This window comes from Protomyctophum parallelum (genome assembly GCF_964188405.1).
Source record: "Protomyctophum parallelum genome assembly, chromosome: 19".
Taxonomy (NCBI): Eukaryota; Metazoa; Chordata; class Actinopteri; order Myctophiformes; family Myctophidae; genus Protomyctophum; species Protomyctophum parallelum.
The window spans coordinates 41452373-41477508 of record NC_139717.1 but is presented as its reverse complement, the minus strand read 5'-3'; the positions used below and the strand labels follow the sequence as shown (position 1 = coordinate 41477508).

At 43.9% G+C, this 25136-nt stretch overlaps 1 protein-coding gene across 1 annotated transcript in view; it reads right to left on the bottom strand.

The window, feature by feature from the left end:
• Window positions 1-1172: 1172 nt before the first annotated feature.
• Window positions 1173-25136, bottom strand: part of plcb1l (phospholipase C beta 1-like) — a 229104-nt gene continuing 205140 nt past the window's right edge. The window contains exons 18-29 of the mRNA XM_083790186.1: window positions 24732-24816; window positions 23450-23574; window positions 23037-23191; window positions 21040-21204; window positions 20126-20225; window positions 18549-18653; window positions 17281-17396; window positions 14304-14445; window positions 10523-10576; window positions 9995-10204; window positions 8320-8488; window positions 1173-1241 (exon numbers count right to left, since the gene is read on the bottom strand). Of these exons, the coding sequence (XP_083646312.1) occupies window positions 8406-8488; window positions 9995-10204; window positions 10523-10576; window positions 14304-14445; window positions 17281-17396; window positions 18549-18653; window positions 20126-20225; window positions 21040-21204; window positions 23037-23191; window positions 23450-23574; window positions 24732-24816 (1340 nt within the window). The 3' untranslated portion in view covers window positions 1173-1241; window positions 8320-8405. The remainder of the gene's footprint in view (window positions 1242-8319; window positions 8489-9994; window positions 10205-10522; window positions 10577-14303; window positions 14446-17280; window positions 17397-18548; window positions 18654-20125; window positions 20226-21039; window positions 21205-23036; window positions 23192-23449; window positions 23575-24731; window positions 24817-25136) is intronic.

Sequence of the window (25136 nt, the reverse complement as noted above, 5' to 3'; positions counted from 1 at the left end):
TGCTGTGGATGAATAAAGGTATTTACAGGATGAATAAAGGTATTTACAGGATGAACAAAGGTATTTACAGGATGAATAAAGGTATTTACAGGATGAATAAAGGCATTTACAGGATGAATAAAGGTATTTACAGGATGAATAAAGGTATTTACAGGATGAATAAAGGTATTTACAGGATGAATAAAGGTATTTATAAAGGTATTTACAGGATGAATAAAGGTATTTACAGGATGAATAAAGGTATTTACAGGATGAATAAAGGTATTTAGAGGATGAATAAAGGTATTTACAGGATGAATAAAGGTATTTACAGGATGAATAAAGGTATTTACAGGATGAATAAAGGTATTTACAGGATGAATAAAGGTATTTACAGGATGAATAAAGGTATTTACAGGATGAATAAAGGCATTTACAGGATGAATAAAGGTATTTACAGGATGAATAAAGGTATTTACAGGATGAATAAAGGTATTTACAGGATGAATAAAGGTATTTACAGGATGAACAAAGGTATTTACAGGGGCTGTATAGGACCCTGAGGACAGATAGAGGCAGAGAGAGGAGGTGACGTCTAAACAAAAGGTCCCTTTGCTGCAGAGCAGCGTGTATGCACTCAGAACACTAAGAGAAGACCACAAAGCCTTATCCATATCCCTCAGGGGGAATGCCGTTATAGCTGAACAGAAGTAGAATACAATAAATCAATAGAAACACAATCATCCCAGGTGGAATGAAGTGCGGGGGATGAAACAATGAAGCGTGTAGTCGCAGAGGACACTCACTCTTCAACTAGGCTCTTGTCTTTGGACTTTGCTTCGGTAATCTTCTCCTGTCTTTTCTTGTCCATTTTCTTCTTCAGGTCTTTCTTCTCCCTGCAGACAGACGGACAGAGGAAGAGAGGGACAGGAGACAGACATAATGAAACGGACGGAAATCTGTGTTTCAGTGCGTGCGTGTGTCCGTTTGTCCGGGGGGGGGGGATTACCCAACGGGCAGGTTGAGCTATAGGGGGGGGGGCCAAAAAGTGCAAAGTGCAAAGTTGCATGCGTGCGTGCATGTGTGTGTGGTTGCGTGCGTGGCTGCATGTGTGTGTGCGTGCGTGCGTGGGTCTGCGGCTGCGTGCGTGCATGCATGTGTGTTGGTGTGTAAATATGGTCTTACTTTTCACAGATGTCTCTGAGCTTCTTGATTTGAGCACTCTGACACTCCTCCTGTATGGTGGTCAGTTTCTCTAGCAGCTACGGAAAGAGTGATAGAGAGAAAGAGAGAAAGAGAGTGAGAGAGAGAGATAGAGAACATTAAAGAAGAAATAAATATAGAACCGAGCAAGCCTAACATCTAACCTATACACACAAGAAACTGAATCTATACTGTAAGATCACAAAAAGAATACACTACTACGTAATGTACTACTGTATGTACTGTACTGTTGTGACTGGTGACTACTGTCACTCATGTGTGCTTAGGTTTTCATGGTGTTGTTGGCGTGCGTTGGCTAATGACAATTCTTCCTCAGGCTCTTAAGGGGGGATAAATAAAGTGAATCAAATCCAAATCAAATAAAACGTACGGTATATAATGTGAAGACAAAAACATCTTTCACTTCTCAGCAGTCAGACGGCGCAAAACCCTCCGGCTGTTTGTCAATATTTACTTGAATAAACGCCCAGCCGGTTACTCAAGTAAAATAATGTAGTACTTTTTCCACCACTGCTGTGCACTGTGGAAAACAACACACCCGGGTGTGTTGTACTCAGTTATTTTACTTGAGTAAAAGTATCAATACTGCAACGTAGAACTACTCTGTTACCAGTAAATGTCCGGAATTCTAACTTTACTCGAATAAAAGTACAAAAAGTATTGGCATAAACATGTACTTAAAGTTAAAGTACAAATGATGCAGAATGTCCCATTTCAAGTTTTCAAGATGTATAGAAAATCTTTCGGAAATACAGTGGCAGATCTACAAGATCACAATGCGTCTCATCTCGACACATTGTGAGCTTGTAGATCGGCTATTTTCAAATCGCAACGTGTTCAATGCATGTTTTGTAATAATAATACAAATCTACAAAGTAACTAGTAACTAAAGTTTTCAAATAATTGTAGTGGAGTAAAAGTACAATATTTGCCTCTGAGATGTAGTGGAGTTACCGTAGAAGTAAAAGTACTGAAAACTGTAAATACTCCAGTAAAGTAAAAAATACCTCAAAACTGTACATAGTTTCTTTCCAGCACGTTGTGTACTGGAGTCAGCAGGGTCATGTCGCTAATGTTACACATGGGTGTGGTGCGCCGGAAATGGCCGATCTACAAGCTCACAGCGTGTTTATTCTGCGACGCGTTGTGAGCTTATAGATCGGCTATTTATTTGGGTGAATGACACCGGCGTGACAACGCAGCATGACTCACTGGTCTGAGCCTTAGAGTATATATGAATAGAGACGGCACCCAGCTGAAACCCTGAGGCGAAATGGACATAGTGGCCGAATGAAGGTATTGCAGCCTGGCCCCAAACACATGAACGCGCTAGTCGGTTGACTATTCATTGTACACGTGCAGGCAATAATGAGCTTGAGCTTGTGCGTATATGCATGTTTGTGTTGGCCTTGGCATTCTGTTTACTGTACATGCATTGCATACGTGTGTCTGTATAACTCTGTACGTCTGTGTGTGTGTCTGTCAGCAATGTTAATACTGTATTGATGCGTTCAGGCGTTCATCAAAATAACAATACTTCTACATTACTCTAATTGTGTAGACTTCTTGTACATTTAATAATGTGGATGCTTAACATTAGTGTAACTCTTGAGAGTTTTAGTTGTTAACGTTAGTTCAACTTAGAGCTGTAATGCTCCATCATCCGTCTGCTCCAATCAGATCTGCGTTACCTTGTCCGCACCCCTTTATAAACGGTCCTCACTTCCCTTCGCTCATCTGTGCTTCCGTTCAGGTAGCACACAGACACGTTCGAGAGCTCACAGCTCACCTTCTTCATTCGTCATTTCCATCCAAGTTCAAGAGTCAACAAACTCCTCCACGGCCGCAGCTTTCATCCCAGGACACACCGTCGGGTGTTTCGCCAGCGTCCCAGGCCCTGCATGCCTCCATCAGATACAGTATCATTCTAATTGCTCGTCACTGCTATTTATCGTAACTGCTAACAGCCTAATTTCGATTCCGTTCCGATGCTGCCTCCGCACTAGCCACTTTTTACCCTGCTTGCTTGCTGCTGCTCAGTGCTTTGTATGTCGTGCGTTGCCGTTACAAGGCTGCTTATGCTGTATAGTGTATACTGCTGCTAATGCCTCATGCCACCAGTCTCGCACTGCTTCAGGTGGCGTCTGGGCGATCATGCATTAAACGTTGCTTTCACGGCAGTAAGCTACTGGTCATCCTGTGAACGTAGCATAGATCAGGCTGCAGGTCTAAAATCATACACGGCGTTTTAGTTCGTCCACAGTGTAGAGTGGCGACACGCTTTGTCTAGTTCCAAACTTTCTGTTCCTTGGCGGAACTTTCCCCCGAGATAGAACGAGCACTTCCGCATTCCATTGTTGCCACGAGAGTCAACACTAGTGTAGGCTCGAGGATCGTTTGCTTTTGCCTGAAGGCTGGCGTGCTTTGATGACGCAGTGTTGTGATGCGCCAGTGTTGGCTGTGATGAGCTGTTGGATGGAATAATAATAAACGGAGCGACCGGTGGCGTTCCAATGATAAACTCCTCGTCATCTATCCTTATAAAGAGAGTCTAAAGCCTGCATTTTCTTCTAGCTGCGGCCGGCGCTACACTAGCGTCACCACTATCGTATCTTAGACTCCTAGACTACTCTGAGCATGTCCGGTGCCGTCAGGTTGCCACGTCCGCTCATTATAAGCGTCTCAGGCTTGTTTTATTTAATCACTTACCAGGTGGACGCCGTTGTTTAAACCCACGGTTCATTCGAAGCACCCTCAGTGTTACATGTTGGTAAATTATCTGACGCTGTCGGATCGTTTTCATAATGATTCAAGTTAGTTTTCGTGACTTGTTTTCGCGGACCTGGCGCTTGTCTCCTCCAACATGGCAACTCGGTGCCCCATTCATTCATGCCCTGGCAATCTACTAGTGCTCCAGATTCATGCTTCAATCATGTGGATTGTGATGAGATGTTGAGCGTAATCGTAGGAAAAAGAAAAAGAGAGAAGAGAGAAAGGGAGAAAGAGAAAAAAGAGAAGGAGGAGGAAAAGAAACAAAGTAAAAAGAGGAGAAGAAGAGAGAAAAGAGGCGTGCGTGTGTCAGTGTGAACACGTTCAAATAGCTGATCTACAAGCCGTGAGCTTCACAGGTCGGAGCTCCCACTATCAGCTCAATAAGTCACATTTTGCTGTGGTTTATTCCCGGGTTTTCATTCCATGTCTAACCCCCTGATCGACGTTAGACCCTCAAGAACGCTCCATTATTACATTGTCAATGAAGGGAAAATGCTTGCCATATTGTCCCTCTTTACGCCACTCTGTTCCTATCATTCACGGCATTTAATGTTCATGCCGGCACCGCTCGTTCACTTGACCTTTCACCACCTAGTTAATTGAGCTAGCCCCCCGTTTTTAGAATCCGCCTTAGGCCCAAATGGATTAAGCCATAACCTATTCACAGCCTCCGTTGCTCGGAGAGCTCAGGCCACCGTGCTACGCTCCCACTTCAGTTTTGGGGGGGAATTCCAAGCGGAATAGTTTCCCGCAGTCGGCCATATCACTATTAATAATTTCGGTTCCACGTCCACTGCGTCAGCCATAGCCCAAGAACCTATGTTCGTCAAACCTTTCCCCTCGGGTCTGCCGCGTTCGTCAAACATCACGACGCCCAGTTTTCGCTCGATGCCCAGAGATCCATGGCGTCTACTAGTCCGGCACCGTGGTCAGGTACCTCTCCTCCGTGCTCCTCCCCCTCCGCGTTAAGACCAGTTTCTTCCCTGCTACTGCGGAGACCGTCCTCCTCCTCGGCCGTGAATGCCGGACACTTCCGCCCCACGGAAATCCCTGGACGGGTGCTGCACCAGGATGTCTCCGTGGTACTTGACATCAACCAGGATGAGCACATCACCAACGAGCATCCGTACGGGCCATTACCAAGTATAACAGAGAAGATAGCAGTGAGGAGACTAGCTGGTCACTGCCACCGCCATCGAGAACTCCCGGCCAAGGCCGCACCGCGGGAACCAACGCTGGGCGTCGATCGAGAGGACGTCCCACACCTTCCTAGGCAGACGCACTAAAGAAAGATACCGGTGCGGAAGCACAAAGGAGCTGGCCAGATGTACGAAGGACCGAGATGACCGGAGTCGTCGTTGGAGGGCTCGTCTGAGGTCGTCGTAGAGAGTTCGCCTCCCATCTCCGCTCGCTGCTCCTAAGATGTGGTCTCCCTCCTGACCGCTATACTCCAGCCACTCCCTGAGAATCGGAGCCGCCACCACCGCTGCTGCCAGCGGCGTCTCCGTCCTGATCCTGCAAGCCTCGGGCCACTGGTCGTCCTCCGCCTTCTCCTCCTACGTCAGACCTTCCTCCGCCTCCGTGCTCGATGCCCAGAAGTCCATGGTGTCTTCCAGCGCGGTACCTACATTGACTGGTGGATGTGTCGGGTGGCGGGTACCTCCTCCTCTGCCCTCTTCTAAACATGTTCTCCCTCTCCAGGACGCCCACTCACTTCCTCCAAAACGACGGTCGACCCGTCCTCCGGCCACGCAGGCCTCCTCCGTCGGGAGTCTCCCTGTCCCGCCAGGCGAATCAAATTCTCACTCACTGCCCTCTGTCGAGAGGACGCCTGCTAATCAAATTCTCACTCACTGCCCTCTGTCGAGAGGACGCCTGCTAAACAATCATTCCATTCACGTTTCATTCATGCCATGCTAACCAACCTTACTCTCATCCCAAACAGACTCCGCCGGCAAACGATTTCCGGCCAACCATCCAGAGGCTCGCTAACCATCGGGCTGTTCGCCTACCAACCATACCTACTAACCATTCTCCCACAAGCCCCTTCCGCGAAGGCTCCCATGTCGGCGGCACCAGCCGTCGTGAGGCTCCAATGGCGCGGGGCCTTCCTCACTCTCCCACGGATCCCTTCTCGCTAAAGGCCCCGGCTCGTCGAGGGAATCTCTCCAACATCGTTTGTATAGTCCCTTCCAGGTAAACCTTAATTTACTCCTTCCTCCAGACGTTTGCACCATTCCTCCAGGCGCGCACTATTTAATTCCTTTTGGGGGGCAGGCTCAAGAGCCCCCCCTGCCTCCGCCAGGCAGGATCCGAACCGAGGCTCTGGTCCGTCCCCAGGGGGCCCACGCCAAAGCTCCTCCACTGTCTCCTCCTCGTACCGTCATCATTCTGTTATCATTCTGTTATCATACTGTCAGTCACTTCTCTGTCCATTCACTCAATCCCAGCTCCATACTGTAATCAATTCATCTGCAATAAATCTCACCTCCAACCTCCACCCTCCGTCTTAAGTGTAAGCTCGTTAAGAGTTGAACTGTAACATGAAACCAAACAGACATTTAAGGGTCCATTTGGTTTCACGTTACACTCTCAAGAGCTACAGTATCTATCTATAACGTTCCGTATGGTTACCAAATCTCCGTCATTTAGCTGGGAACCACCTGGAACCCCCCCTCAAGGACCACTGGTGGTCCCCAGACCACTGGTTGAAAACCACTGAACTAGGGGATGTACAGTAGTGTGTGCTTGTTTTACTGTACATCTGTGTGTGAGATTATGTCTGTCTGTATGCGGGGATTGGCATTGATAGGACTTTATCGATTTAACCCATTCTGACCGGGCACCCATTTTGGTGTCGGCATCATGTTATGCTTTAGCTATTGAAAAATAGCAGATCTACAAGCTCATATCGCGCCACCGAGTGGCGCGATACGAGCTTGTAGGTCTGCTATTTTTTGAAAAATCGAAGAACGACTGACATTTTTAGAATCTGATCTCAGGTCAGAATGGGTTCATCAGACCAGTGTGTGTCCGGCGGAAACCTCGTATGAATCTGATCTCAGGTCAGAATGGGTTAAACCATATTATGGTTGACCGGAGTCCCTCAGGGCTCTATACTAGTGTCCTTTTATGTTTTATTTTATTTGCGGGGAAAGCTTTCATTGAAAATAGTCGCTTCTGCTATCTGCTATTTTCAATGAAAACTGTTTATAACTGTCTGGAGAACGTCATTTGCGATGTACAGTCGTCGAGAAGAGAAATCAAACAGCTAGGCCTAGCATCATTATTTCCATATAGAAATGTTCATATATTTTCAAACTTAAAAAAATAAATAGTGAAAATAGCAGCTAAACAAGCTCATAACACATTGCATTTGTATAAAGTTATTAAACATTTGAGTCATGTCATTGCCCTATGCAACTTTTGTTTATGAAGCCTAAAAGGCAAACGGAAATGTATTTTGAATTCATAATGTTCCAAAGTTCAATGACAGAAACACAACATCACCTTCTTAACAGTTTCCGTGCCTTGAATGGATTACTCCAGGTTAATGTCGCTGCCGTATCGGACATACCCGCCTTTTGTTTTATGTGTTTAATCCGCCGTAATGTAATGAATCAAAAGAAAATCCGTCTTCGTCGCGGAGTATGAGACTGGATGCCTTCGCTGTGATGACAAAACCGGAAATCGTCACATGCTGTGGGCTGCTAGGGCTTCTGGGAAATTGAGGCCAATGGAAATGCATTGGATGCAACGCCTCATTGAAACCAATCTTGTGTGCGTCTTCCGGGTGCACCAAGATGGTGGATGCTACACACAGATCATAACAAACCACGGGAGCTTTTTTTTGATGGATTTTCACGGATTAAAAGCCCAAATAATTCAGCGTATGCTCTAAAGGTAATACAACAATCTCGGCAGTGAAGGGGGGTTGATTAAAATGCGGGTTAATCGTAAAAAACAGTCAAACTGTTAAAACAATGGGCTCATTTATTTTTAAGTCTTTTTTTTTATTTGTATTTTTTTAGAAAACTGATATACAACAACAAACTATATGATATTATTGTCTTTTCTTAGGCCCCAAAAATGGCCGGCAAGAATATAATTCTCCTAAAAAAAAATATATATATATATATTAGGCCATTATTTTAAGAAGATGATGACAATTCAATCGTTAATCGTAATTACTTGAGTGACAATTTTGTCAAGTAAAATGTCATAATCGTGACCTCACAGCTAAACGATTCCTGGGAATCAGACAACATGTGTGCGTACATTACGTGCGTGCGTGCATTGGTGCGTGCGTGCGTGTATTGTTTGTGCGCGCGTGCGCGTGCGTACCAGTTTGATGTGTTCTCGTTTCTGGTACTTCTCGCTGTAGTACTGCTCCTGTCTCAGCGTCAGCAGCTGCTGCTGCTGCTGTTCCTTCAGCTCAGACAGCCGGAGGCCGCAGTCCTGCTCCAGCTCACTGAGGTCCTGGTCCAGGGAGGACAGAGAGAGGTCCGACCGGCTGGACGCAAGCACACGCACACACGCACGCACACACACACACACACACACACACACACACACACACACACAGAAATATTGTTAAAAAATGCATTGAACCAGTATCTGCTAAGGCAAGCCTTGTCTGCTGCCATGAAGCATTTTGAATATTCTGTTATCCTTCCTCGCCAGTGATATTGTCAGCTCCCTGGTGTGGTGGCCGATTGCAATGTAGTGTTTGCTGAGCCTCTGTTCTTGGTGCCTCCTGGACAGACCTTAGACTCGAGGACTGTGTGGAGATAGTCTTATCATTCATGTTGTCATTCCGCACACAGTCTCCTCTGGCCTTATCGTATTATTCCTCCCCAAACTTGAGAAGGTCGAGGTCTAGTCTGTTCTACGGTATGTGTGTTGAGAAATGCCGTACTAGCTGTGTGTTGAAGTTGGTAAAGGTGCATTTATATAGCGCCTTAATCCAAGGCACTTTACATAGATTGTGCATTACATTCACCCATTCACACACATTCATACACCGATGTCGGAGGAAACCATGCAAGGCTCCAACCTGCACTTCGGGAGCAATTAGGGGTTCAGAGTCTTGCTCAAGGACACTTTGACACTAACTCTGGGGGAGCCCGGGATCGAACTGGGAACCTTCCGGTTCCCAACCGGCAACTCTACCCCTCTGCCACCACGGGGCAAGACAGAGACAGAGACAGACACAGTGCAGCAAAGAACGACAGGAACCAAGAAATACAGACAGGAAGACAAAAGGGAAGAAATGTAGGAAGAAAGAAAGAATGAAAGGAAGTAAGTAAGGAAGAAATAGAGAAATTAAGGAAGAAAGAAAGACATTGAGAACTAGTGTTTGTATGACATGTACAGGAACATGTACAGGAACCAAGAAAGACAGACAGGAAGACAAAAAGGAAGAAATTAAGGAAGAAAGAAAGAAATTGAGAACTAGTGTTTGTATTTGTTGATGACATTATGGCGGCAAGTGACTCAGGGGTAGAGTGGCCGGTAGAGCAGTCGGATGGGAAGCGCAAGGTTCCTACGTAGTTCAATCTTGGGCTCCCCCAGAGTTAGTGTCCAAGTGTCCTTGAGCAAGATGCAGGTGTGCAGGTTTTACATTTTTTTACCCATGGTTGTAGCGGAGCACAAGTGCCCTGCACAAAGATTGGTGCCTTGCATGGCTTCCTACCCATCGGTGTATGAATGTGTGTGTGAATGGGTGTGTGTAACGCTATGTTGATGAATTGAATACATACGTAGGATTATATTTATGTTATTCTTTTATCCAACTGTACTACGTGCTGTTAATATAAACTATTCAATACAATAACAACAAAAAAAACTGTTTTTTTTATAGGAAAGCGGTCGTTGGAGAAGAAAAGGAGGACGGAGGACGAAAGAGGAGAAAGGGAGGAGGAGGAAGAAGAAGAAGGAAGAGGAAGAAGAATAGGAAGAAGAAGAGGAGGAGGAGGAGGAGGAGGAGGAAGAGGAAGTGCTACCTACCTTTTCTTACCGTCTCGTTTGTGCGTCTTCATCACGGTGGAGCGTCTCCTCTGGTGCTGGCTCTGCAGCTCTGCGCAACGCGCCGCCTGCTCTTTGATCAGCTCCGACATCTTCTTCTGGTGCTTCCTCACCAGCTCCTTCATCTCCTTGTACTGCTTCCTCTGCTCGCGCACAAAGCCTTTCTGCTGCTTCAGCTCCTTGACCGTCTGAGCCTCCAACTCTGGGGACAACAACAAGGAAACGCGTACAGTTATACGGAGCTTGCTCACTGCTGTGTTTTTCTGATTAGTCCTTGCAGACTGGGGCGTAATTTCGGGAAAACAGTGAGAAGGCAGTGATGTTTATTACAATAGTATTGCGTCAGATAATGAAATGTACAAAAAATTACTAATAACAAGAACATTAAGTAGCATGACCAAAGTCAGAGAAAGAAGTAGGCCTTGATGAAGAGGCTGATGACTCATGGGAACATGTGGAAACACTGCAGAAACTAACTGAGAAGACATGATACATTCATAATGTTTAAATGAAGTCTTACCAGTGAGGACACTCTGAACCATGTCTTCAGTCTTCACTGTGGGCTTCACTGAGCCTGGTTCAAAACATGCGCGCACACGCACACGCACACACACACAATAAGTAGGCTATATGAAAAGAAATGTAAAACAATGTAGAAGGAAAAGTCTTGAATTCAAAATATGATTGTAAAAGTAGTACCAAATGAATAAGTCCTCATTATGCAGAATGGCCCAATTCACAACTATATTATTGGTCTGTAATTAGTACTTGAATGTTGCAGCTGGTAAAGGTGGGGCTGATTTTAATTACTTTGGGAAGCTTAACCTAATACATCATAATTTATCAGTTCATTGTTACGTTTTAATTGATGTGGGTTAATTATGAATTATGGGACCTAGGGGCAAATCTTTTCAGCATGTCCAGAATACAGTCTTTTCACAAAAAAAGTTAAAACACTCCTCTGCATTTACCCACCCTATAGCTACTAGTAGCAGTGAGCACTGAGCACCATTAATACATCCTATAGCTACTATACTAGTAGCAGTGAGCACCATTAATACACCCTATAGCTACTAGTAGCAGTGAGCACCATTACTACACCCTATAGCTACTAGTAGCAGTGAGCACCATTAATACACCCTATAGCTACTAGTAGCAGTGAGCACCATTAATACACCCTATAGCTACTAGTAGCAGTGAGCACCATTACTACACCCTATAGCTACTAGTAGCAGTGAGCACCATTAATACACCCTATAGCTACTAGTAGCAGTGAGCACCATTAATACACCCTATAGCTACTAGTAGCAGTGAGCACCATTAATACACCCTATAGCTACTAGTAGCAGTGAGCACCATTAATACACCCTATAGCTACTAGTAGCAGTGAGCACCATTAATACATCCTATAGCTACTAGTAGCAGTGAGCACCATTAATACACCCTATAGCTACTAGTAGCAGTGAGCACCATTAATACACCCTATAGCTACTAGTAGCAGTGAGCACCATTAAGACATCCTATAGCTACTAGTAGCAGTGAGCACCATTAATACACCCTATAGCTACTAGTAGCAGTGAGCACCATTAATACATCCTATAGCTACTAGTAGCAGTGAGCACCATTAATACATCCTATAGCTACTAGTAGCAGTGAGCACCATTAATACATCCTATAGCTACTAGTAGCAGTGAGCACCATTAATACATCCTATAGCTACTAGTAGCAGTGAGCACCATTAATACATCCTATAGCTACTAGTAGCAGTGAGCACCATTAACACATCCTATAGCTACTAGTAGCAGTGAGCACCATTAATACACCCTATAGCTACTAGTAGCAGTGAGCACCATTAATACACCCTATAGCTACTAGTAGCAGTGAGCACCATTAATACATCCTATAGCTACTAGTAGCAGTGAGCACCATTAATACATCCTATAGCTACTAGTAGCAGTGAGCACCATCAATACACCCTATAGCTACTAGTAGCAGTGAGCACCATTAATACACCCTATAGCTACTAGTAGCAGTGAGCACCATTAATACACCCTATAGCTATACTAGTAGCAGTGAGCACCATTAATACACCCTATAGCTACTAGTAGCACTGAGCACCATTAATACACCCTATAGCTACTAGTAGCACTGAGCACCATTAATACACCCTATAGCTACTAGAAGCAGTGAGCACCATTAATACATCCTATAGCTACTAGAAGCAGTGAGCACCATTAATACATCATATAGCTACTAGAAGCAGTGAGCACCATTAATACACCCTATAGCTACTAGAAGCAGTGAGCACCATTAATACATCCTATAGCTACTAGAAGCAGTGAGCACCATTAATACACCCTATAGCTACTAGAAGCAGTGAGCACCATTAATACATCCTATAGCTACTAGTAGCAGTGAGCACCATTAATACATCCTATAGCTACTAGAAGCAGTGAGCACCATTAATACACCCTATAGCTACTAGAAGCAGTGAGCACCATTAATACACCCTATAGCTACTAGTAGCAGTGAGCACCATTAATACATCCTATAGCTACTAGAAGCAGTGAGCACCATTAATACATCCTATAGCTACTAGTAGCAGTGAGCACCATTAATACATCCTATAGCTACTAGTAGCAGTGAGCACCATTAATACACCCTATAGCTACTAGTAGCAGTGAGCACCATTAATACATCCTATAGCTACTAGTAGCAGTGAGCACCATTAATACATCCTATAGCTATACTAGTAGCAGTGAGCACCATTAATACATCCTATAGCTACTAGTAGCAGTGAGCACCATTAATACATCCTATAGCTACTAGTAGCACTGAGCACCATTAATACATCCTATAGCTACTAGTAGCAGTGAGCACCATTAACACATCCTATAGCTACTAGTAGCAGTGAGCACCATTAACACATCCTATAGCTACTAGTAGCAGTGAGCACCATTAATACATCCTATAGCTACTAGTAGCAGTGAGCACCATTAATACATCCTATAGCTACTAGTAGCACTGAGCACCATTAATACATCCTATAGCTACTAGTAGCAGTGAGCACCATTAACACATCCTATAGCTACTAGTAGCACTGAGCACCATTAACACATCCTATAGCTACTAGTAGCAGTGAGCACCATTAATACATCCTATAGCTACTAGTAGCAGTGAGCACCATTAACACATCCTATAGCTACTAGTAGCAGTGAGCACCATTAATACACCCTATAGCTACTAGTAGCAGTGAGCACCATTAATACATCCTATAGCTATACTAGTAGCAGTGAGCACCATTAACACATCCTATAGCTACTAGTAGCAGTGAGCACCATTAATACATCCTATAGCTACTAGTAGCAGTGAGCACCATTAACACATCCTATAGCTACTAGTAGCAGTGAGCACCATTAATACAATGCTCTGTGAGAGGTTTGGGGATATGATGTAGTCTTTCTCACGGACACTTCAACACATAGGCCGGGGCCGCAACACAAACCAGCCTCTCCACCCACTGAGCTGCTACTATGACCACCTGGGGAAAGGACTTCTAAGCAGATATACAATAGGTTTCCCTGCTTCAGTGGGGGAGCCTAAGTATAGTGGGCTGTATACTGCAGGATGTCAGATTTCTCTCTGAAGACTGCAAAGACCAGCATCGTGAGTAAACAACACACTGCTGCATCTACAGTAGGTCAGCAGGAGCTCGCTCAGACAGAATCCCCTGCCGTGTGTGGGTCTATGCTTCAACACGGAACACTGACTTCTGTTGTCAGCGCCATGCATTTTGCAGTGTAACCATTCACCTCTGAACACCAGGTGTAATAATTCACACAAAAGCTATGCTGTCTTGGGAGGAAAGAGATAATAGTACAGCTAAACTGATACAGTGCTACACTTGCAATATGTAAAAGAAAAGAAAAACAATAATCGCCGACTACAGATTCACAGACTACTAATACATGAAAATGAAACGCAATGAAACATTATTATGTAAGAATTTATTTTAAAAAGAGTCTGCACACCAAATGAATGCTTCCAAATGTTTCGAGCCAACCAGGCTCTTCCTCGAACAGTTAACAGTGCAGACTTCTTTTTATTCGTATAATAATACATAATAATTCGCTTTTTTTGACCCGGCACCCAGCCTATATGGTTATAGATTTTTTTTGGCCTCTTTATCAACTTGAATTTATTTTTGAAACACACCTAAATTGTGTTTATAATTCGGACACATAATATATACTTTTAAGTCCACGATCTGAGTACCTGTTCCACCACTGTGTGTTCAGTACCTTGTGGCTGAGGCTGGGGTCCTCCACCCACAGCGGGGGGTTTGGGGGTGATGATGGGGGTGTGGTTCAGTCCGTTCTCTGCTGGGAGCGTCACCCGCTGGTCAACCTTTGGCTCCGAAGGGGCGTCACCTCCTGCGTCCACCTGCCAATCACATACAGCGTCTGTCACCACCTGTCTGTCAACTAACACAGTTTCCCAGTGGGTCGCTCGGGACCCATTTTGTGTCCCGTCGTGGACAGATTTCTGTGGGTTGTGAGTAAAGGAGCTTCCACACTGCTGTGTTTTTTGGATTAGGTCCGGAAAAACTGTGGAAAAAACGGCGACTTGTGTGTGTTCCAATAATCGGGTCCAAAAACGCAGCAGTGTGCAAATATTCCCTTTTTCGTTTCTTTATGTCATCATTATTATTTCAAAAGATTTTCAAAAAAAAGAGAAAATAAGTCAGTATTTACTGTGTTTGATACATTAAAAACTAATTATAATGCACAACACAGATCTACAAGCTCACAATGCATTGTGAGCTTTGGCACAAAATAAACATACACATGAACAAGTAAACATAGAAGAACCTTGGTTACATACTATATTCACAATCAAAAGATCTCCGCATGACCGCACATGCACAAGCTCACACATCAGCCTCACCTTTACTAAATCCTTGCTAGCTCACTATGTTACTACTATTTTCTTATGCAATCTAAATGTTCCCACAGCAACAGCAACAACAGAGGTTTCAGTAAAATAATAGTCTTTGAGGGCCATCTGTGGTCTGGAAGCACAGCAATAGTTGAGTATAAAAAATTGAATACAAATAAAAACATTCTCTTAGAACCACTTTAGACCTGCAGATATGAGGCCGAGGTCTAAATACCTTTTTTAATGAAAATCATGTAGCTATAAATCTAGCAAAAACTAAAATGACACCAATGCTTTCCCAGATTGAAACATAATTACGTATAGGCTTTTAAAAGCCTATATATACTTTGTTGACCATTGTCCCCCAGGGGTCTCTGTATGATATCTCTTTGCTGAAAAGAGAGTTTGTATTTTTGCCTATTTGCTCCAAATGTTCACTCAGGTTACAGCGATTGTTTGACGAATGCTCGCCTAATTGTGACATGCCCAGAATAGGGACACTGGGATTAAAACCCCAGCATCGTATTCTGGGAAAATAGAAATCTTGCAGAAAATATTTTCAGCAAAGATATTTAATGTAGAGAGAAAACAGGAAAGACCCTGCCCTGAGGGTCTCCGCTCAACAACGTATATGATTTAAGTGGTTAATCCTTCAAGTGTTTTCTTTTCGGAGATAGAAATCTTTCCTTTGCGGTGGCGTCCGTTGGTACCTGCAGCACGCCGCAGGTTAACTTGTAGACATATCTCTGGTATCCCACTCTCAACATGGCCTCCTGTGTCCTTTACGCTGTCTCCTTACTGTACAGTATGTCCCCGTTGGTTCTGCTCGGCTCATGTACTGATGTTATGGTGTTGTCGACTCCAAAAGGCATTGATATCCTTTGTGCTGGTTAGCTCTCCTGTCTGTGCGTGCGTGCGTGTGTGCATTTGTGTGTGCGTGAATGTCTCTCTCCCTCTCTCTCTGCCACTCTCTCGCTCTGATAGTCCTGTACTGATAGTAGTAGTAGTAGTAGTAGCAGTAGTAGTTGTAGTAGTGGTAGTAATATTGCATTGCATCGTAGAATTCACATCAGCCTTGTCAATTATTCAGCCTCATCTTGTACGTCCACTTACCGTGCACTAGTTGGCAGCAGCTAATAATCACTGCAGGTACTTGACATGTCGGGTCACGTTGACCTGTGTTTGTACTTGACATGTCGGTCACGTTGACCTGTGTTTGTTTGTAATTGTTCCCACTTCTGGGTGTGTCCCTACACTAGAGTTGCGATTGCATCATTGCATAGCCTATGCTGCCTCCCAGTTATACCTTACGGTAATTTCAAGACGAAGTAAAATAATTGTTTAATCAAGCTACTTTTGTGTATTTTTCTACACTGACAAATATATATATATATATTATTTTTTTTGTATTTTTTTTAAATAATAATTATTATCAATTATTAAAATGATGACGTCATGAACGGGGCCTCCCAATCCTTAACCCATTCTGACCGGGCACCCATTTTGGTGTCGGCATCATGTTATGCTTTAGCTATTGAAAAATAGCAGATCTACAAGCTCATAGCGCGCCACCGAGTGGCGCGCTACGAGCTTGTAGGTCTGCTATTTTTTGAAAAATCGAAGAGCGACTGACATTTTTAGAATCTGATCTCAGGTCAGAATGGGTTCATCAGGACCAGTGTGTGTCCGGCGGAAACCTCGTATGAATCTGATCTCAGGTCAGAATGGGTTAAGGCCGTCCCTGGTTCTGGGGTCTACCAGGCAACTAGCTGTTGCCATGGCCACGGGCATGAAGCGGCATGCATTAACTGGCCGTCCCTGAAGGTAATGACATCAGCGGACAGATCCCATTAAAGGAAAAGCATCCCCATCCCCTCTGTCTGTGTTCCTGTGTAAATGCTCTCAGATCAGTTACAAGCTTTTAGTGGCGTCTCTGAAGAGCACTTTGAATTACCAGTAAATGACTACTCTATAACTCCATACTGTCTGGCCACTAATAATATAAACGTGTGATATAAATAAGTAGTTTCCTTCTCTGATTATGATGTTTGCTTGCTTTTGCTCTTAAAACCAAGACCCCAGAACCGTGGTAGAACAGTGAAGCTGCCGTCAAATCATGAGATTGCAATACCTCCAAGCGAGGACATACGGTAATGACAGCAAAGAACGCCACCGAGTGGCGCGATACGAGCTTGTAGGTCTGCTATTTTTTTGAAAAATCGAAGAACGACTGACATTTCTAGAATCTGATCTCAGGTCAGAATGGGTTGATCAGACCAGTGCGTGTCCAGTGGAAACCTCGTATGAATCTGATCTCAGGTCAGAATGGGTTAAACACACCTCTTTGTCGACTTCCTCCTCTCCCCCCTCCTCCAGCGTCAGCGCAGCCAGCTGCTTGGCTCTCTGCTCCATCAGGTTGACATAGCGGATGGGATTGGACAACGCCTCGATGACATCTGGGGAGCAGGAAGAGAACCAGTCACGCACGCACGTACACAAATATACACACATCAAGTTGTGTACACTAACGCTCCTGAAAGACAAACATTGGAAAAAAGATGTGCCTCTGCCTCTAGTTAAATGTCGTCACGCACTGTAGATTCATTAGATTTGAAGAAATTCTGAAAAATCATAAAAATTTGAACTGCGATTTCGAAGAGAAAACATGTGATGTTGAACGGTGAAAAAGTCAAAATTCTTGTGAGCTGTTTAAAGGTATCAGTGATTTCACTCAAAAAACCTTAGGTTTCGTTTTTGGATGTGGGACCCAGCCTTTCGTCCAATCAGGATAGAGAGTCAAAAACGAAACCTAAGGTTTTTTGACCCCCAGGGGTTAACTGGGGACAGGGAGGAACTCCTTATATGGCCAGCACACTCTATAGTAGGGAGGATTATCACAACAAAACAAAAAAATAAGTGATATTTGAATTAAGTGAAATCACTGAATATACCTTTAAAGTTTAAATCATGTTTTTAAGAAAAAAGTATGCCAGAGTAATGAGGCTCCAAATTGTTTCGTGATTTTCTTCATTCATTTTCAATGGAGTGAAAAACGAATAAAACATACATATTTCAAAAAGTATAAACCTTTTCAAAGATATAAAATCCCCAATGACGTTTCTAGGTGAAAGTATGAATGAGTGTGCTAGAAAAATTGGCTAATTTCCTACACCATTCAGTGTATACTGTAGCTCAGGGTTCCCCAATTAATTTTCCTCAAGGGCCATATTTTGACTAGCGTACCAGGCTGGGGGCCGAGTCTGCACACGCGAGGTCGAGGTCTTGCCCTGAAAATTCATTTTCAGGGCAAGACCCCATTTGAAAAGGATGCCCAGTTTGACATGCATAGGCTACTGACCCCCATTTAATGCCATTTATATCTGGGACCCTTAAAAATTCTTTCATGGGCCACAAGGGGGCGCTCTGTGGGCCGCAAATGGCCCGCGGGCCGCCTATTGGGGTACCCTGCTGTAGCTGATCATGTTGAAGTTCGAACACGGCATTGTGGAAGTAGTACGAGGCCCAAAAGAAAGAAAGAAAGAAAGAAAGAAAGAAAGAAAGAAAGAAAGATAAATCAGGAAGAACGTTAGCCTGCCTCCCACAATTACCTGCAAATGTGTCTGGGACATAATCCTTCACCTCCACATAGACAAACAGAGCAGGCAGATTCAGAGCCTGGTTCTTGTCATTTCTCAGACCGATGTAGTGATAACCTGCAGGGGGTTGGGTCACAATTATGGGAATTAGACCGATGTAGTGATAACCTGCAGGGGGTTGGGTCACAATTATGGGAATTAGACCGATGTAGTGATAACCTGCACGGGGTTGGGTCACAATTATGGGAATTAGACCGATGTAGTGATAACCTGCACGGGGTTGGGTCACAATTATGGGAATTAGACCGATGTAGTGATAACCTGCACGGGGTTGGGTCACAATTATGGGAATTAGACCGATGTAGTGATAACCTGCACGGGGTTGGGTCACATACAGTGCCGTCGCTACCTACAGTATACGCGGCCGCGCAATACGTAGAGTAGGGAAACACGGCGAGGGGGGCAACGAAATGTGCCAAAAAGTGCCAAACCGACCCTGAAAATAAAAAAAATCTACGCGGCTCCGCCACATAATAACGAGCGGCCGTGTGTGCGTCCTCGCAAACAGCGAAAATAGTCGATCTGCATGAGGAATAGCAGCACTCTCGTAGGGAGGGGGGCAGCACAAATATCTTACGAGTAGGGCAACCTAATGGTCAGCTACGTCCCTGCACAAGTATGACAACTCGACCAGTGGTTCACAGGTTGCGCGCCTGTGAGGTTACCGTAAATGGGCCCCCAAATAAAAGAGCCCTCATCCGGCCGACCCTGGAAGTGATTGCCCTCCATTTGGGCTCCAGGCTCGCTCACGGCCATGATCTGCCGCCCTCGAATTCACGTTATATCAAGCTCTAAACATGGTCCTTTATCTCAATCTAAGCCCTAAAATGCTTTAGAATTAGGGACTAATTGCGATTAATTTAGATGAATTAACTACAGAAAAATGTATCGCGATTAACTACAGATAAATTAATCAGACCTTTTTTTTCACCGCGGAACGTTTCTCACTGGGCGCTTTTCTATAGTACTGAAAACTGGAAATAAGAAAAAGTCACCCCATTTTGTGTTGCCTAGAACTGGAGGTCTGACAAAAAACAGTAACAATATGAAGTAAGTACAGCTTTGTGATGTCACTGAGATGTACTTGTTACTGTTACTAAAAAAAATTCAGACCTCCAGTTCTAGGCAACACAGAATGGGGTGACTTTTTATTATTATTTCCACAACAGGTATATTAATGACAGTAAAATGTTGAAAATGAGTGGTATCCTGTAGTCACTATTCGTTGATTCACTGGGATACCAAAAAACATTAAAAAAAAAGGTTTCTCGCTGTTATCGGGTTGAATATTGATATGCGATTAAAATGCGATTAATCTAGATTAATTAATCGCAAAGCCTCTGATTAATTAGATTAATTTTTTTAATCGAGTCCCAGCTCTATTTAGAATCAATCTTTAACACGAATGTGTTAAAGATGGATCTGCTAAAACATTACACTTAAGTCCACAAGATGTCTTGAAGACAGGGGCAATCTTTTAACCCACTAAGGATTAAGTGTTTAAGGCAGGTACGTCACGGCGAGCCCACCTGGACGTATGGCGGACACAGGAATGATGCGATGGCCGATGAACTTCCCTCCTTCTTCATACACGGCTATCCTCATTGAAGCCAAGGTGGGCAGAACAACCTGCGCAAGGACCACATATCAACCATTACATGGGTATGATCTAAACCATTTGAACCAACTCGACACGGTGACAAGCTCTAAGGTAACAAGTATTAAAAGGTACACCATATCTGCCACGAGGGAGTGCCAGGAGGGATAGATACAGTACATCATAATTAGCATGTGAATTGATTTATCATTCAGAATCAGAAACATTGTGTGCATGTTTATGTTCCTTCAATGACCGTCCACGTCGAACATGTGAACATGCACGGCACTACATGCACTACGTGCTCAAAGGGGCTCCAGGGCAAAAGTACTTAATATTACAGAATCACAATAATTTTAACCACTTTATCCATTCATACGTTGGCTATAGCAGATCTACAAGCTCACAGCGTGTCACTTCGTACATCTCAAGATATATATTTTTTAATTTATTGAAAATAATTTGGATCATTCTTTTTTTTTTCTTTTTACATTGTTTATTCTTAACCCATTCTGACCGGGCACCCATTTTGGTGTCAGCATCATGTTATGCTTTAGCTATTGAAAAATAGCAGATCTACAAGCTCATATCGCGCCACCGAGTGGCGCGATACGAGCTTGTAGGTCTGCTATTTTTTTTAAATCGAAGAGCGACTGACATTTTTAGAATCTGATCTCAGGTCAGAATGGGTTCATCAGACCAGTGTGTCCCCGGCGGAAACCTCGTATGAATCTGATCTCAGGTCAGAATGGGTTAACATAATAACAATCAATTTGGGGGTCCTTGACTTGAAAAGGTTTGAGAAGAAGCGTCTGCAATCTATAGTGAGCCTGGACTGTGACCAACCTTCTTGAAGACGATGGCCTCCTCCTCCCAGAGAGGGTTGATGGCGTTGCCCTGCGACGTCCTGGTCTTGAAGGCCTTCCTCCTGGTGTCCAAGGGCAGTCCGAACATGTCTATCTCCACGTAGGTCCCCACCTTCTTGTCCGATAAGAACTGGCCTGAGATGATCTGCATCCACCAAGCAGAGGGAGGGAGAGAGAGAGAGAGAGGTTAATTTGTTCAGTGGTGGAAAGTAACATTTTTTAGGTACAATTTTGAGGTAGGTTTGATTTACTTCCATTTTTCTATACTTCTACTCCAGTCTACTACATCTCAGAGGCAAATATTGTACTTTTACTACTTATTTGAAAACTTTAGTTCAGTCAGACAACTCACGAATGGATTTAACCAATATTTATTATAGAATGAGAATACAAGTGTGCATATTTGACTAGGCGTTCGGCTCTGCTGGGTTTTCTCCCTGCTCGGCACGATTAAGCACCAACATAAAACATTAAGAGCAGGGAGATAGATATACAATAAAACCCCCATGGGGAGCATAAATAGCAGAGCCCACCGCCGATGCTGGGGTGGTGGTGGGCGCAAACATCACATAACAACCAGGAACCATTATGCAGAAGGAAGGCAAGGACTGTATAAAGAGGACGGGAAGCGAAGACCGTAAGGGCGCCGCCATGTTGCTCACATGGTGCTCCATGGAAGGAAAGAAACATGCGCAATGGGCTATATGCAGCCAACACTTCCGCGTTCAGCTTCCTTGGTCTGCAACTGCGCATGTTTCTTTCCTTCCATGGAGCACCATGTGAGCAACATGGCGTCGCCCGTACGGTCTTCGCTTCTTGTCCTCTTTAGACAGTCCTTGAAGGAAGGCAGGAAGAGCATGCAGACTAGTGAGCTTAAGTAGCCCGCCCAATTGGTCAGCTGACTGCCACATCAGCGAATGACGTGTGGGACGTGCACACACTGAATACACCCACATAGTAATGCAGCATGTTAACCCCTTGAGTATAGTATGCGCCTTTGAGCACGGCATGAACTCCCTTGAGTGTGACTGACTGAACTATAACTCTGCAGGCTATACGTGTCATTTATTAGTTAATTTGTAGATTTTGATTTTTTTCAAAACATACATTAACCTCTTCAGCCCTATAGATGCATATAGTGAGTGGCAAAGTGAATTTAATGCTGTTTAATGTTGTTTAATGCAATAAGATTGGGCTTTTCTGTTTGGATTGGAGTTTCAATGTACATATTATGTGTTTTAGATTACTGAGGCACTACACACTGTCTATAATATTTTATGTATTACCTTTCCTGTCCCGAGCGTCTGCTAAATGCCTAAATTGTAGTAAATTGTAGTAAGCCTTAATTGTAGACATAAAGCATAAAGACATAGAGCCATGCATTGCGAGAGGGAGCCGACGAAGATCTTGCCGGAGGGAGCGGACCTGAGGTATGTGTGGCTGTGCTGTACTCTCGATGGTATGAACACTTTTCATTTTCAATTTATGGCCAAATGCAGAGAATGAAATTTGGAAGCATGGTTCCTGACAGGTACAGTATATTGCATGATCCATCTATTTAACCCATTCTGACCGGGCACCCATTTTGGTGTTGGCATCATGTTATGCTTTAGCTATTGAAAAATAGCAGACCTACAAGCTCATATCGCGCCACCGAGTGGCGCGATACGAGCTTGTAGGTCTGCTAATTTTGAAAAATCGACTGTGACATTTTTAGAATCTGATCTCAGGTCAGAATGGGTTAATCAGACCAGTGTGTGTCCTGTGGAAACCTCGTATGAATCTGATCTCAGGTCAGAATGGGTTAATAATTCCTACTGGAATGGTCAGAAATCCAGTGGAAAGACACACACACACGCACACATGCACGCACGCACGCACGCACGCACGCACGCACGCACGCACGCACGCACGCACACACGCACACACACACACACAGTCACACACACAGTCAGTCTCACACACACACACACACACCTTCACAGACAGTGTGTTGGCTACGATCCCGTCCACGGTGTTCTCAGTGAAGGGGTCAAAGTGTTTGTCCGGCCGTCTCATGAACTCCGGCTTCAGTCTGAATCCACATTTGCCGTTGAACTCGTACATGCCGAGGTTGAGCTGCATGGGCAGATCTGAGAACAGCCAAACACACAGTTTATGTCACGGGGGTCCACAAGGGTCAGATCTGAGAACAGCCAAACACACAGTTTATGTCACGGGGGTCCACGCGGGTCAAATACGGTACATATCAATTTGGAGGCGGGGGGGGACGACGACGACGTGACATGAAATTGACTGAGCACCACTACTTTTAAATACGTGTAAAGTACATCTGCCAGTTACACACATGGTTCATGAAGTAAAACAACAAACAAAATAAAAAATGTCACCTATAGTCTGGAAGTTGAGAGCCACCAGCTGGCAGCCGGCGTTCCAGAAGACCTGGGGGTTGTAGTTGGACGAGTCCACTCTGGTGCCTTTGGGATAGATTCTACTGAGCTGCTGCTTGTTGTACCTTGGACAGGACGGGGTTAAGGAAGAGCTGGGACAGCTATGTTACCGTATTGTGCGGAATATACCACGGATGATTACTGTATAAGACAACTCCATTTTAGTGGAAAAAGAACATTGAATGTCAAATAGTCTAGTCCCTGATTATAATACGACCTAGACCTAGAATGCCTGTGATCATTTAATTATACTTCGTAAATTTTCATGTATCTCAGGCATAGATGGCTTTCACCGGGAGCTGGTCGATTTGAAAATGTGGCGGCATAAATGTGATAAATGCTCTGTTTGTACTCACCCATTAAATTATTCCAAAGACGTGGAGTGAAAAATGGTCCTATAGTTTTATATCCATGTGAAAGTTCTGGCACAAAACACGTATTTAGTGAATTATCTCCACTTTCTCAAGAGATGCACACGGACATCTTTCTCTCCGGGCGAGGGGACGTATTTGTAAACATGACGTATTTGTCAAATCAGTTCATCGATGAACTGATTTGACAAATACGTCATTTTTCACACCACGTCTTTGGAATAATTTAATGGGTTAGTACAAACGGAGCATTCATCACATTTAGGCTGCCCATGTAGAACCCAAACTGAAATTAACCTGTGTGTTCTATGGCTCTGTATGTGAAATACTGTACATACTGTATGTAACAACAAGAGCCGTTCTAGGGCTAAATACGACCCTGTCTTATATTCAGGACAATATATATATATATATTAGCCCAATTAGTGTATTAGCCCAATATAAGACCTGAGGCCTGTTCTATGAATATACCTTCTAAATCAATAGTTCTCACACTTTGAAGATTTTTCAAAAATGTTAAAAGAAAATAGCAGAAAAAGATATACAAGCGTGGCATGAGGTGACGGTCTGTGAGCTTGTATATCTGATATTTTTGAATAGCCAATGCAAAAATCTAAAATGACATGGATGCTTCATTGCTTTCCCGGTTTGAATGGGTTAAACCCATTTTCAACCTATCTTCGTATTGTCAGTGGACAGTTCAGAAACCCGCCGACCAGGCAGTGACATCATCGATGGCTAATAGAAACTGCAAAAGTGAAGAAAAATCCGTCCTTTAACAATACAATTAAACCTAGTACATTCTACAGTTACAAGTGTACACAGGCCGCATTTGCCTTGATAAAAGATACTCCACAAACTCCACAGGAGACTTGGTGAGCTGCTCCAGAGCTTTGGTCTCCACGAAGGAAGACATCTGGTAACTGCGATTGATCTCTGAACACACAGATAGAGAGAGAGAGAGAGAGAGAGAGAGAGAGACAGCGGTAGAATAGGCTCTATGCACACAGAATAACTCTTCCTACTTCCGGGCCCCTTCCTACGTAAGTTCCTTCACAGGTGTTACCGATGATACTAATGAACATATAAATAACCAGATACAAATTTTAAAAGTAACAAAGTAGATGAAATGTAATGCGGGCGAATTCTTGCAGCATCGCAGGTGTGCATTAATGACGATAAAGAACACCCTCTGGTGTAATATTGCAAATTATACAGTTAAAACTAAGATAATCGCTAAAACAAAATCATAATTT